Below are 14893 nucleotides of genomic sequence, written 5' to 3' on the forward strand. Positions count from 1 at the left end.
CTTAGCAAGTATTTATTCTCAGCGCGCTACTTGAAGTCATGACGCGTAATTTTTTGACAGATAACGTCGTCTTAGTGCCGACGAAATCTCCAGATCGGAGTTGAAGACGCTTCAGGACATTTTCAAGGATGAAAAGACCGCCAAACAGGTGTTCAACGCTGCGAAGCGAAACGCAAAGAGCAAGAAACGCGCAGCGGCACCGGATGGTTCCATGACTGCAGACTCTTCGTTGTCATCTTCCAAGAGAACGAAGACAGAGGTTGAACTGGGAAGAGATGCGACCCCTTTCGAGATCGAGTCCTCTCTGGCTCTTCCTATCTCAACGGCATCGGAGGAGGAACTCTCAAAGACGGTTCTCCTGACGAACAGGGCTCCTCTCGTGCTGGCATTCGCAGTGTGCGTGACCAAGTACACGATGCCCGAACAGCCTATATCCAGCCGGCTCAGTCTGGCGCAGACGGTTGTCAGCGCAAACAGCCGCAGCAAGGCTGTCAGCATCGGAATCGAGAGCGGTAAGAGCGCGGGGGAAGAGGGCTGGGGACAGGGCCAGCCTACAGTGAAGGTACTAGGAAGGGAGATTCCTGTTCTGAAGAGATGGGACTACAATCCAAAAGAAGGGGAACCAAAGGACGATACACGAACTGAAGTTGCAAACGAAAAGAATACTGCATTTAATGACACAAGTTCAAGTTCTTCGCTACCTCTCTGGGGTCTTGATCTCGAAGCTCTGCGAAAGAAGTCTGGGGAGCGTAGTAATGCGAGTGGCTACGGAAATAGTAGCGGCCTTCCAATCCACACCCCAGAGTCTGCACGAGCATATCTGCTCAAGTCTTTTACGATATTCCAGAAACAAGAAGCTGAACAAGACCAACATCCGCCATCCCTGTCGACCGATCCTTCTTCTCCGAAGAGGAAAAAGAAGAAGACGGATCCGGCGTCTGAGAAGGAGAAATGCCTGGGGATGCTGCTACATGCCATCGACATCGTCTGCCGATCATGGGCGTCGACGCTGTCCGCAGAAGAGCTAGATCGACGCGCATGGTCGTGGTACCTGCGGGTTCGACCCGATGTGCAGACGGGTGTAGCAGGTTGGGGAGAGAAAGGGATGGTGAGGCTGGCGGATATCCTGGCTCTAAAAAGGGATACCTGAAAAAAAAACAGGCACCTTTCAAGACGATGTGCTTCATGGGAATGGACTCTTTTCTTTGTAGCATAAGATAAACGACTCCCATTTTACAAAAAGGAAGGGTATGTGTTGGATCGGAAGCTCACTAAAGCACATAATCTGATCAGCAGTAAGTCTTACTCTGAAATATATGGCGTTATCCCTGACATTTGCTTGTATAGACTGTTCACTTGGGCTAGACGTCTAGCATACCCCTCATGAGCTGTTGCTGGCCATCTACTGTCTCCGACGCTGACACACTGGATATCTGTGTCCTGGACACATTGATCGCCTGAATATGAACCGAACGCGTCCTCACCAACACATTACTATTCGCATCAATGGCCTCGGCGGATAGCAGGACCTGCTGCTGCAGGGCCAGACTGTCAGGCACTGACAACACGAAAGAAGTCTCAAACCCCGTCCGTTTTGCTTCCCCGAGAAGCTTTTTCTTCTCGGTTCCCGCAGTCTGAGAATAGAACCGCCAGCGCACTGTCTCCGTATCGCCATTCCACGAAACATGAACCGAAATATCTACCCTCCCTCCTTGGGTTCTTTTCCTGAACGCGACAATGGCTTGGCTGGCTCTTCACTTGGCCGTCCGGTCCAATTGAAGCGAAAGCCGCGGTAGCTCTGCACCAGCTTCCCGCCAGGTTCAGAGTCGAGGTACGCGTGGAAAAGGACGGTCCCGTCGTCGCCGTCAAACTCCGTCACTGCTCCTGCCTGGCCCCAGTTGACAAACACGTTGCCGTTCGGCAGGACCTGGGCGTTGCCCTGGGAGCCAGCGGACAGACCATCCGGAGCCGGGAACGTGCGGACTTCTGTAACCGTGCCATCGCTATGGTTGAGCTCGACGATTCGGGCGCGGGAGAACGGGCTGATCCGGAGCTCCGATCCAACGCCGGCAGCATTGTCAAAGAAGGAAATCCTCTCGATGGTGCCGTCCTCCGAGCGAGACAGCAGCCGAGCATCGTGCTGGAACGCAAAGCGCACATCAGCCGGCACCGTGAAGTTGGAGCCATGGCCGCCGCCAAGTTGCCAGATGATGTCGCCTGTCGTGCCGTTGATCTTGAAAATGGCGGCGTAGTTGCGTGCGGAGATCAGATAGTTTCCGTCGGGGTCTTTGTCGACGCTGTTGATGTGGAAGTAATTCCATGCGTTGGTTGAGTCGCGGCCGTTGAAGGGGCCTTCTGGACTGAGTGGGAAGAGGCTGTCTATTCGTTGTGAGAAGAGTTATTCTTGAAAGATATCGACATTGCAACATACACTTCGGATCCACATGGTCAAAACTATACCATTCGAACAGCAATTCTCCCGTCTCGATATCCAACTCTACTCACACACAACTATTAGATTCATGAGAGCACTATATAAGGAGAAAGAAGAAGAAAGGGGTATACTTCCCCTGAAACCCACTGGACACAATCCAATTCTGGCCCTCGTCCCCTCCCCAGGGTGACAAATCCGCCGGAATCGCGACCGGTGTCTCAATCAAGACAGACTCTCCGCCGTCCAAGACGTTAAACTCATGGCAAGAGGCAAGCCTGTGCGACGCCGTCCCGACAGTCTTGATCGTCTCGTACCGCTCGTTGAGGATCATGTGTTTCCCGTACATCCGGCCGTGGCGGGCGTCGAGCTGGCCTTCGAATGCCCACAATACCTGCTGCTGCTGCTGCTGCTTGCCATAGCTATAGGTTCTGGTCCATTCCCCCGGACGAAAGTTAGCGAACCAGCCAGCGAAATACCCAACACCGGACCAGACGAGGTCACCATCATCGCGGAAGATGTAGGCGCCTGGCTGTTGGGGTCCGTAGTGCTCGTTATCATCATCAAAACCTGGGTTGGGCGTGATGAAGATGTAACCCGACTCGACGGCCCCGGGGGTGGCGGGGACGGTGATATTCAGTTTTGGAGGGGACAGGTCGGGGCTACATTATAGAAGACGATTGATTAATTAATCCTTCGAATGAATTTGAAGGGATAAGAGCATGGAATGAAAAAGAGAAACAAAAGAAGATAGTAATATTACCACAGAAACTGCCAGTCAGCCTTGCCAACACGACACAGGGTACTTAGCAGTATTATTACGGCTGAGATACTCATCGTTATAAGTAACAGCTGCACTGTATAGTATTACGGAGCTGAAGAAAAAAAACACACAAACGGGATACGAGGTATGTAGTTAGGTTTTATCCAGTCACGTCCATTGATAAATTCTCTTTAAACGATTGTATTATTATCCACGATGACAGTGACTAATACCTCCAGTCCTAACTAGAGTTAACCTGCTACTACGGAAGTTGTATTAATATGTATAGTTCGATGTCGTGCTCGGAATATCCATCTGTCGCAATTCTGCCAAGAAAGAAGTAACTAGCCCTAATAAATAGAAGAGCATAAATACACCACCTACCTACATGTATGTATCTAACTGAGATGGAATAATGTAAAAAAAAACGCCAGGGCGATTGAGGATTTATCTAATAACATGACAGACAGACAGCACAGGACAAGTAGTATCATTATAACAGGAATTGATTAAAGGTCGAGAGTACTGTATATGCTGACTTTGCTAGGGCTTGTAAATTTACAATAGTAGCACTTTAACGAGGACTAATCAAATCAAACAAATCACATTTCCATCAATATGTACAGTAGAAGGCAAACGAAGGATAGGTCGATAAAAAACAGCCGCGACCTGTATCAACATCACGGATCTTCATCTCGTTTCTGCGCAACGAACGAGTGTAAATGCACACATATATATAGATTCTCTCGACATCAGCCGTGTTATGACCGTTACACCTGGAAAGTGAGCGACACGGCAAGCAGCTTTATGTGTCCAGCAACGAAAGTTACATTTCTTTGCTCAAAATATCTGCCGAAGCGAGGGAGTAAATCTCACGGAGATTCCTCAACAAAGAATAAGAATAATCAAAGGGGCAAGGTTGCGAAAACCTTTGCGGAAAACTAGTTGCATGAAGCGAAAAACTGAAATTGATCTATTGTGAAGCTTGGGACCTGAGGCTCGAGAACAAGGCATGCAGATCTGCCGTCATGTTGCTCGTGCATCTAGTTCGACGGGAATCCGGCCCTCAAGTTATCATAGATAGATGCCGGGTAGCTGAGCAGGTTCGGGCTCTGGTCCAGCACGGCCGTGCCGCCAACGCGGTTCACCAGCTATCAACCTCGTCAGCCTTCACACCCAAATGAAAATACAGTCGGATAGATATCTGCATACCGTCGCGATCAGACTCTCGTTGCCCGACTTGTCCCCGCTGCTTTCCCAGTACATGCCACCGCCAATACCCTTCTGCTGGATGTAGTCACCCTTCCAGGCGACGACATTGGGGGTGTCGTAGCTGATCATGATCTTCTGGTTCGGATCATAGCTGTAACTGGCGATGGGCTGGTCGAGTTCGTACACCGTCGCGCCCGCCTGAGGCAGGGCCTTGTAATCCCAGACTCCAGGTCCGCCCTCCCATTCGCCGGGCCCAACACCGTTGTATGCAGTGCCCGGACCGTCCGTCTGAAGGAAGGACCGGCCGTAAAGAGGGATTCCCAGGTTGATCTTGCTGGGAGCAACACCATTGGAAGTGTAGTAGGAGACGGCCTGGTCGGTGTTGAACGGGGTGCTGGCTGGGTTCGACGTCGATGGGAACACATTCGCCATGTGTCCGGCAACCGTAGACCACTTTACCCTTGTTAGCTGATCCCAACTAATCTCACTCGGCAAGAAACGGGAAACGAACAGATCCACTGCAGCTTTTTTGTTAGCCATGATGTTTTCCCGGAGAGATTTAAGGGAGTACTAACGTGTAGTCATAGGCCATCAAATTCCAGAAATCAAGGTATTGGTCCATCTCCGCAAGATGCATGGGCTGATAGTTGGAGGGACCTATTCGAGCTTGGTCAATATAACCTACTCCATGTTGCGAGTCGACAAACTGAAGAAGCAGACGCACCGGCTGGTGAGGCGACACTGAGCAGAAGGTGGGTTCCATTCGCGTACTTGGCAGAGTAGTTGTCCAGAGCCTATGGATGGAGATCGTTAGCATCAAGCACCAACTGAGAGAATTTCGCATACGTACCTCTCGCACGTCCTTCAGAAGCGCAACCATGTTATCCGCCTCAGTAGCGTTGTTCGGGTACTGTACAAATACGTCGAAGTAAGCTTGCCTATCCGATAGATTGAACTTCCTGCCGAAAGCTTTTTTTTTCTTCTTACCTCCCAGTCAATATCAATGCCGTCAAACCCAAGGTTCTGAACCATCTGGACGGCAGTCGAAGCAAACGTCTGCCTTCCAGACTCGGTCGTGGTAAAAGTCGAAAACTTGGGAGAGTATGTGTAGCCTCCAATAGACAACAGCGTCTTCAGGTTCCGCTGCTTCTTCTTGAGCAGAAACAGCTGCTTAACGCAGCCGTACACGTTGTTTCCCTGCTCATTCCAGGAGTCGGTGGGATAGTGCTTCTGGATGTCCGCGTACGTGTCGGCGAGTGACACTTCGCCGGTGTTTTGATCAACATTGGCGAACGCATAGAGAACGTGAGTCAGAGTCTCGGTGGTTAGATTCTGCGGGTTAAAGTTACGCGCATAGATTGCCTGCAAACAATCCACGATTAGCGGAAGGGGTCTTGCACGAAGATGAAGTAGTCCTTACCCAGTCAACAAAGTAAGCCACGGATCGGAATCCCGTAGAAGAACTGTTAGAGCGGCTGTGCAGACGAAACCGATCATTAGTGTAAGGAATGAAAGCAGCGTTGGCCAGCCAGCTAAGGCCCAGAAGCAGGGCCAGTTTCAACTGCATGGTGAGGGAAGGGATACGGCGCCGGCCGACAAGGAGTGTACAGATCTAGAAATCCAGAAACGAAACAAAGGAGTGATCGGCGAGCCTGGCAGGACAAAGAGAAAAAAAAAGTCGAGGAGCTGGGCCTTTTATGGGTTTTACGGCTACTTCATGACTCGACAGGGTGAGCCATAGGATGGAGGCGCGCATCCAGCCAAATCATTTTGCCCTATGTAACTCTCGTCTGCTGTTGGACGCATCTAGATCAGACTGCATGAGGTCGTCTAATCAGAGCGATAGCTTAATGAAGCTTAACGGCGCATTACCCGGCGATTTCACGGCAGTCTCCATTCTTTCTAGGCAATATTCTTCTCCTTTGCAGATGCAGGGACCTATGGCATCCAGAGAAATGTCGCATGAGAACAAGTAGCGTCGTGACCGTGACCTCCGCAACAATTTAGCGTCGGGTCTGATATCAAGCCACGCTACAGCTTGGCTTGCGCTTGTGAGTTGTAGGTTGGGGTCCAGATTGGCCTGGTGATTCGGGAATTCCTTGAAGGAATGTGGGACGACAGGTCAACCCTGCCAGAAGACGACGATGGAGCCTGTGACCAAACAGGCAAGCCCGCCTTCTTGACTACTGGTTCGTGCTGCATGAAATCACCTGGAGAGAGTCGAAGTCCCGCTGCATGCGACAGGGTATATAACGTCCGATCATTTAAACCGCTTCTAGAAGCTGAATCCTCTGACCAGACTCCGGTCGTGCGAAGTTCCAGATTCTAGCCACGAAGAGAGCAATTTCCGGGCCGTTTCACCAAGTCAGCTTGGGGGCGACTAAGTTCGACAGAAAGCTGAAACGCCGAGTCGAGCGCTGTACAAAGCTTGGCCGAGTCTATTTCCAATCTCAACCTGATGGCTCACCTAATAATTTAGTGGCCTTGCAATCATAGGCTCATACCAAGGTAGGAGCACATCATCTGCCCAGTTGCAGAGAGGCATATGCACCATTGTTATCGCCCTGCGAACACGGACGCATTGAGAGTCACAAGGCGTGAGGGCAAGGGAGCAGGAGGGGTAGTGCTCTTTGCTGTGCGGGGATGGGTTGTCAGCAGAGGTGCATTTGACCGGCCATGTGCCTGGTGATCGAGAGCAAAGGGTGATGAGTGACCCACGAAGGACGTGCAGATATGAGGACCCTGGAACACAGGCCAGCAGTTGGTGGTTGCGAAATGCGCCTGTGGGACCGGAGATGCAGGTACGCGATGCCAACGAGGTAGCATCGTGGGCGGCAAAGCAGGACGGGCCATGCGGGCATGTAACCTTGCGGCCGATAAGAGCCCCGTGACGGCGACTCGTGAAGGGCTGGAGGTTGGAAACAGATAACTAAGTTAACTGCTTGTTGGTAGCTTCAATGTTGGCCTCTGGGGCCGGCGCTAAGCTTAAGATGTTCCTTCCCATCAGAGAGCGTGTACCGACTGATTCTTAGCCAGATCGCTCGGGATGGGGCGATCCAGCGATCTTTTGTCCGTATCCATGGATATTGCTATCTATCATCCACACTGCAGGGAACAGGCATTTCATACCTTCTAATAACGCACGCATAGGAGTTGGATAGAAAAATACCAATTTTGAACTCGTTGGTTGCTACTCCATTTCGTTATCCTCTCAGCAGGTAATGGTATAGAGTCATAGACACAGATTGCCTGCATGGTTAGATAAGCAGCAAGTGCCCCTCCTCCACCTCCCCTCACACCATCCAGTCACATCGTCCTGCAGGGCATCTATCGCCCTGCCAATATCAGACAGATAAAGAAATCGCAACCGTCGTAGAGCCTACAGATTGAATCCGGTTTCTGGTATCAACAATATGTTACAGGCTACAGTATGATTTGTTGAACTGCAGTGCTACCGTACCCAACGTGGCAGTGGTCCTATACTATACAGTGGCTCTACGTATATATCTGAGGATGTACAGTATAAGCTATGTAGAGCCGCCAATACTATCGAAGAAGGGTACATGCATAATGACGATTTACCCCCCGATGATTCAATATTCTCGCATATACGAGTAGTCTTCGTGAATTGAGTGGTTGCTCACAAAGAGCCAAGCTACGACCGTATCACAAGAACATCATTGTCTTGCATGTCTTGCACGGCCTCCCGGGAATCTAATGTCGATAATGATTGGGTTGCAGTTGTATGCAATTTAATATCCTCGCAAGAACACGAACAACCAAAACGCATGAAACTTTATCCGAGGAGCAAAAACAGCACTGTCGCGATACCTATTGTTCCATCACCTGAATGAGAACAAAAAATCCTACAGCCCTAGAATGACTCGTAATTGTTTTTTTTTTGCTAGGTATGTCTCCTATTATTGGGTCAAGGGGAATTACATTCCCGTGGTAGGTAAATCGACGTTCTAGGCCACGGCCCGAAACGACTTCAGCGAAGTTGGAATGCTACGAGCATTCTTCTTATTCTTGTCCAGTAGGCTATCCCTGGGACATCCGGTAGCTGACTGATACTGCTATTTATACCTCGGATACAGCACGGTGTACTTCTTTCGATGATTACGACGCGTCTTCGTTACGGTGTAGGTGGATTTGGCATTTGCGTTCAGGGCTAAGGCCTGTATTTCTATAAAAGTATCTATCTGTATATAAACGTGCATAGAGACTACAAATCTCAGAACACAGAGGAAAGCCCTTCAGCATACATATCTCACGACTTGGGTGAGAATGCGCTCTGGACAGAGCCGTACCTAGTTTTTCGTCAGCAACAATTGTCTCCTAAGTACAAACAAACGAAGCGACGGCTCAGTACTTACCCCTGGGGACATTGGCTTCCCAGCGCAACGCTTCCGCTCCTCATGTAGCAGATCTTCGCCTCCTGACAGGCCGTATTGGTGCAGTTCGGGCTCTTGACGCTTGACTTGCCTTGGAGAGTGTTGTGCAGTGTCACCAGCGAGAGGTCCTTCTCCATCGCCTCCGTGACTCGGTACCAGAACGTGGCGTTCAATGGATCATCAGAACCCCACGAGGCAGCCGGGCCGTACGTATCGCGAGTGGAATACTCGAGGCTGAAAGTGGGCCCGGTCGCGTTCAGGGACGGGAAACTGGAGACGTTGCTGAAGAAAGTGTACGCCTCATAGATATTAAAGTCGCCTGTGTCAACCTCGTAGAGCCGGAATCCACTGTTCAGGTTCGTCAACGGGGTAACGCTGGGCCCAATCCAACCGGTCGTCAGAGCAGTGTCGGCATTCTGAACAGTCCCGTTGTTCGCGAAGTAGATCATGAACTGGTCCTCATGTGTGTGGCCAAAGAACACGTTGGCGATGACATGCGGGGAATAGCGATCGACGATTTGGTAAAAGAGATTCGTGGGGTTGGGCAGGGGATTGGTGCCATCCCATCCACTGAGGACATGGCCGATGATCCAAACACGGTCTCCGGCGTCTTCAGCCTTCTGGAGCTCTTCAATCATAAACGAGAAGATCCCAGAGTTGTCTGGGTTCGTGGTATTGATGAAATTGAGGTAATTTGACGAGTACCAGAAGTCTTGTTTGGCATTCATCAGTCTCACTCTCCCTGGAACCAAGCGTTATTTCGGACCACTTACCCGTATTGAAGGAAATGATACGGAGGCCGTATTGGTTCTTAATCGAGTAGGCACCGTAGTGAGTCCTCGCTGTCTTTGCCGCCTCCTTGTCGATCCAGCCCTCATGCATCCAGAGCCCGGCGACGTGATCATAATTCCAACTCTGCTGCTCTCCCAGAGGCCCCGGGAGAGTATGCGGCGCTTCGATGTTTGCGGGGCTGGTGTCGTGGTTGCCCAATGCAGCAAAAACGGGACCAGTTACATATGACTTCAACATGCCGTAGATACTTGTCTCCGTATACTCGGTGTACATACGCGACAGCTCCGACTCTGGGTCGTGGGAGACAAGATCTCCAGTGTAAATGGTCCACGCCAGCGACTCCTTGTCCTTCCCGGTCCCAGTCAAGGGGCCGACGGATTGGAGTGCGGCCAGAACGAGGTCATATGGGGAGTCACACTTGAATGAGCCATAAGCCGATGCGGACAGGAGGACCTGATCCGGTGAAGCGGTATTATGGTTGTTTGCACGGCAACAGAGACTTGACGAACAGTTGGCTTCCGAACCGACAGAATACCTGGGGTCCAAAGCACGTCGGACATGTGCAAGACCTTGACACGCTTCCCGCTGGCCTTGGGGACACGAGGATTCTTCGGTTTTGGCTTAGGGAAGAGGCCGGTAGTATTGAGCGGGCTCGTCGTGGGGGCGCTGCAAAAGCTGCTGCTGAGCGAATGGCAGATGTACTGCCCATCAAGGCCTTTTACATCAGCATAGTAAAGCACTTGTGTCCAAATATCTCCAAAGTTGCTAGCGGCATAATTCTGCTCGCACGAAGTGTCCGAACTGAAGTGGAAAGCTTTACATAGAGAGACCATTGCATCTGGGACCAGGGTCGGGGCCAGCCAGGCGGCTGGTTGGGCGGCAGCCAAGGCATCCTGGCATCTCGTGCAGTTGCTGGCAGTAGTATTGGCCGTAATTATCTTGGTCACATTCGCAATGACCTGCTGGATCACGGCCTTGGCCTCTGCCTCGGACAGATTTCTCTTCGGTTCAGGATAGAAGAGAGGATCCGTATTCTTCGTGGGGATCGTGTTGGGGTTTGTCAGATTGTAGGGGAAGGTCAGCTTGAGCACCGGGTCATAGATAGCCGGCTGCGGTTCTTGGGTTGGGCGTGCTGGAAGAAAATAGTAAGAGCTATGACCGGATCAGTCAGCTAGCGTCATCTTCCATAATTCGTGACGGTGATCCCTACGAGAAAGCACTGGTGGGAAAGCCAGCCGGAGCAACATAAGAGGTCGCGCCGGGCGCGGACGAGGCTGCGGAGGCCGGGGCTGATAAGGAGCCCAAGGCCAGCAAGCCTTGTAGGCGAGAAAGATTCATTTTCAATGCGAAACGCCTGGGGGATTGTGCTTGCAGATCAATCAGACAGCGATGTTCATCCCGACCCGTTGCGTCTCAGCAGAGGCGACTGCAATGCAGCCGCGATCGAGACCTGGATGTGTGGATGGCTGGCCACTGGACTGGACAATTGCAGCCGTGGAGAAGAGAACCTTGGCAGCATCATGGATCCGAGAGGATTGAATGATGTTATTTATGGGGATGACTGGGGCGGAATCTGGGAAGATGGAGCAAAGCGAAACGGGCATCAGCTGCAGCGAGGCGGACGAATGCGAGGCCGAAACGGGCAGCACGTGCGGGAGGATCTCTGCCGTTGTTGGTCTAGCAAATCTTCGAGAAAACAGTCGGATCATCGAAAGAAACCAGATCAGTCCAGTTATCAGGGCTATCTCGGATGCAGATTGCCGACAGTTTTAATTTTGTTTCTCTCCAGCGCCACGTGCAAAGTCTCGGCCCGCGAGGGAGCTTGCCTGTGCACCGTTCCTAAATATCATCAGCGACCAGCCACCATCGCCCTATACACAATTCACATAAATAATTTACAAGCAGAATATAAATTAACGGTGCAATTGAGTCTGGGAAAACGACGGTAAGTACATTACAAAAGGCAAAAGCGCAAAGTGGCTTAGTTCAAAGCTGTTGGGTTGCAAGAAAGGAAACAACTGTCAAGGCTTTCTGTCATATACACGAAATGAACCTCCTGGTACAGATGCATAGACAGTTCGGTGACGTCATCTCGCGTGGCTGTACAGAGTACATCCACTGCTTCACTCCTCCAACCAAGAACACGGGCCAGAAGTGCAGGAGAATAGGAACTTACCCCATCAAGGACGAGTGCCTGGTAATAACTCCCAATCTCCTTGAGCTTTGGATCTTTAGGTCATGGGCCAATTGGGATCTAAATAGCAGTTGGATATCAGCAGCGATAAAAAAAAATCTAGGCTGTAGCTGAACAAACCTTGATAATTTTATTTTACAACAGAAAACCTGCATTGATCATCTCATTATTCCAGTTCCCTATAGTGACTATACTTTGACCAAACTGCTTACTGGCTTGGAGTATATAACTCAACCAGAATTTGCGATTCTTTGCTTTCTATCAGCTCCACTATCAGAGCAAATTTGAGTGCCTGTAGCCGTCATTTCAAAAATAACTCCCTTGCTTTAGGGGATTAAATGCCTGGTTAAACAGGCGGCCATAATCTGCTACGAGCGCCATGCGCTTGCGTCTGTGAATAAAGTCGAAGGGTTGAGTATAGATACATGCGTTCTCATAGTCGTCGATTTCGAATGAACAGTTAGGAGGGACCCTGCGATTGATCAGCGAGTTTCTAGATGACAAATTAAAATCTTTTAGCTTAGGAGGTGAAATCGATTGAGGAAATCTTGTTGGACTGTGTGGAAGAAGGTAAGAAAGATGAGAAAGTGAGTGAGAGGGATCTCTTGACTGAAGTAAGACGTCCTGCTCTGCCTACGCCAGGTCTTACCACTGCGGTATATTTCCAAACTAGGAAGGCATCACGTGGGTCGACCTCGACGTCGACGCGTCTGATCCCTGGAGGGAGATTTCCCTGTAGTCCCGGATTGTTCCTGCAACATGTTCGGTTATGTTGATGGCAGTGCAGTATCCGTCTATCGGAGCTGACAGGGCCGTCAGCATTGGGTCGCTGGCCAATGATGTCGCGTTTCTGTACTCTTACTTGTGTCAAACAGATTCCCGCGTTCACACGCTTTCCAGACACTTCATCTCTGTTGATATAATATCTGCAGCGATTCTTGCAGGTATGCTTAAAGAATCATACCCTACACTATCTAAAATAGAAACAATAGCTCACAGACCACATGTTATTTTAGTCAACTTCCCCCTCGCCGCCAGTTTACGAACTCTACGGTCATGCCGAAAGATGACTGCCCCATTGGCACGCTCGTGTCTGGCTTGCTGTCGCCGAAAAGTAAAGTGCGATAAAAAGGTCCCCTGCTCCACATGTGTCAATTCCGGGCAGGTATGCGAATATCCCCAGGGCCCGATTCGTCGCCATCGAGCCCGTCGGCAGGATCGATTTGACGGAAGCTCCAAGAGAAATCACAAGGCCGGGGAACGGTCGCGCTCCACTAGCACTGATTCTGGGGGCCGGCTGATAGTCGATGGGGATGGTAAGAGTAGGTTCTTATCAAGCCTTTTCTGGGCAAATGTCGAAGATGAGGTCAGCTTTAGCCTTCGCCAATCTCGTAATTGTGTGTCTTTGCTTTTTTAGACCCGCCAAAGTTAACAGCTGAAACAGGACAATTTGCAACGGTCTATCTTAGATGAGTCTGGCCATCGACCGAACTTTTACCCGGGCTCCCCGTTTAGCTTGAGCTTCTTCTTTTGCCGCCGTTTTCAAGAACAGCCCGATCGCCCCGAGCCCCTGTATGATCCATTGGGTTGGCCGCCTGATCATATCGACACCTGCTGGAACCCGTATAAGAATAATGTCGACCCTGTAGTGAGGATTCTGCACAAACCAAACATCGAAAAGCTCATCCGAGCTGTCACGCCTTCCGGATTGGCAGCTCTTGACGAAGCATCGGCCGCTTTGGTCGTGGCGATCTGCTATGCGTCTGTGGTCACATTGGATTCCCGGCTCGCAGTTCAGCACTTTGGTGAAGAACACAGCACGTTGATTCGGCAACATGAATATGCCGTGGAACTCTCTATGGCTCGCGCAGGTTGGATCTGTAGCGACCATATTCAGGTGCTTCAAGCATTTGTCCTTGTGCTGGTGAGTTGTGTAATCGTCTGTGCGTTCTTCTATCATATACTGATCGTCCGACGTTTAAGAGCTGCATGCCCCGGGAGGATAACCGGCTAGTGTGGACATTGACCGGCATAGCACTACGAATTGCAACATCTTTGGCTCTTCATCATGATAGCGTCGACTTTGGTCTCTCTCCCTTCGAGGTTGACATGCGTGCACGTCTTTGGCGGCATCTATGTCTCATAGACATACGTGTGTCTGAGGATTATGGCACAGATCCCAGCTTCTTGAGTAGAAACGGCAACTATCGTTTGCCTCTCAACGTCAATGATAGCGATTGGGATGTTGGGGCAAAGGCACCCCCGCGAGAGCACCAAGGACCCACAGAAATGACATGGAGCCTTATCCGATTTGAAGCATGCCATGCCTTGTTACGTATCTGGGCTGCATCGCGGCCTCGCAGTCGCTCCTGCTTTGATATGCAATCTTCCACCGGCAGAAGTCATGGAACCGCCTTTGAAATCAGAGAGGGATTCGTTAAGAGGTTCTCTGCTTTCATGGAAACCAAATATCTTCGATTTTTGGGCACAGAACCCACGGATCCCTTGCATCGAATGTTGGCAGAAACTGTTCGCGCATTTCTTATCAAGCTGCGTCTAATAGTCCACTATTCTGCATTACAAAATGCGGCGGCAGGCGCCCAGGAATCGGGCATTGAGCCTACTGTCCGTAATGAGCTCTTTCTATCCGCTCTCGAGCTGCTTGAATGCCACTACAGACTGTGTTCCGCAGAATATATGGCTAATTTCAAATGGATCGCCACCCAATACTCGCAATGGCACGCAACAGCTTTCGTGCTCTCGCACGTGTATAGCCTTCTCAAGACATCGGAGCCTGGGGAAAGCCCACTGCCACCTGAAGTCCTCGGGCGAGTGTTGCAGGTCATCCCTTTCGCCTTCGATGAGACCGACAGATTTGACAAAATGACCGGGCTCATTCATCGCTGGCGCCCCTTGGAACGTTTGTACCAAAGGGTCATGAAAGAGCTCGTGCGGATTCAGCCTAAAGACGTTGACATCTTGCTCTATAAATCCTTTGGAACCTTTTGACAACGTGATTCATGACACAGAACTCCAAGGCCCGTTATTTGACAATTTTTTCTTTCCCGACGTCCAGGAATACGACTGGCAAACCATTTTGAACAGCC

General features: G+C 50.6%; 5 protein-coding genes across 5 annotated transcripts; 2 read left to right on the forward strand and 3 right to left on the reverse strand.

Moving 5' to 3' along the window:
* Nucleotides 1–94: 94 nt before the first annotated feature.
* Nucleotides 95–1150, forward strand: T310_3967 (uncharacterized protein; the record flags this gene model as incomplete). The annotated part of the gene is made up of 1 exon (XM_013473150.1): nt 95–1150. A coding segment is annotated over one exon (1056 nt), but the record flags the coding sequence as incomplete, so codon positions are not given.
* A 549-nt stretch (nt 1151–1699) lies between these two features.
* On the reverse strand, nt 1700–3268 carry T310_3968 (uncharacterized protein; the record flags this gene model as incomplete). The annotated part of the gene is made up of 4 exons (XM_013473151.1): nt 1700–2379; nt 2432–2497; nt 2582–3093; nt 3195–3268. 4 exons carry the CDS (start codon nt 3266–3268, stop codon nt 1700–1702), a joined length of 1332 nt encoding a protein of 443 aa, XP_013328605.1.
* A 969-nt stretch (nt 3269–4237) lies between these two features.
* Nucleotides 4238–5973, reverse strand: T310_3969 (chitinase; the record flags this gene model as incomplete). Its single annotated transcript, XM_013473152.1, has 8 exons — nt 4238–4345; nt 4407–4859; nt 4918–4924; nt 4982–5063; nt 5131–5200; nt 5257–5316; nt 5394–5768; nt 5827–5973. The coding sequence occupies 8 exons, from the start codon at nt 5971–5973 to the stop codon at nt 4238–4240; spliced, it is 1302 nt and encodes a 433-aa protein (XP_013328606.1).
* Nucleotides 5974–8676: 2703 nt separating this feature from the next.
* T310_3970 (Ser/Thr protein phosphatase family protein) lies at nt 8677–10930 on the reverse strand (the record flags this gene model as incomplete). Its single annotated transcript, XM_013473153.1, has 5 exons — nt 8677–8716; nt 8783–9542; nt 9574–10045; nt 10102–10744; nt 10803–10930. The coding sequence occupies 5 exons, from the start codon at nt 10928–10930 to the stop codon at nt 8677–8679; spliced, it is 2043 nt and encodes a 680-aa protein (XP_013328607.1).
* Nucleotides 10931–11639: 709 nt separating this feature from the next.
* T310_3971 (uncharacterized protein) lies at nt 11640–14795 on the forward strand (the record flags this gene model as incomplete). Its single annotated transcript, XM_013473154.1, has 6 exons — nt 11640–11789; nt 12311–12373; nt 12574–12730; nt 12770–13152; nt 13231–13729; nt 13822–14795. 6 exons carry the CDS (start codon nt 11640–11642, stop codon nt 14793–14795), a joined length of 2226 nt encoding a protein of 741 aa, XP_013328608.1.
* Between the last annotated feature and the right edge of the window lie 98 nt (nt 14796–14893).

Source organism: Rasamsonia emersonii (genome assembly GCF_000968595.1).
Source record: "Rasamsonia emersonii CBS 393.64 chromosome Unknown ctg1118621760091, whole genome shotgun sequence".
In the NCBI taxonomy this organism is placed as follows: Eukaryota; Fungi; Ascomycota; class Eurotiomycetes; order Eurotiales; family Trichocomaceae; genus Rasamsonia; species Rasamsonia emersonii.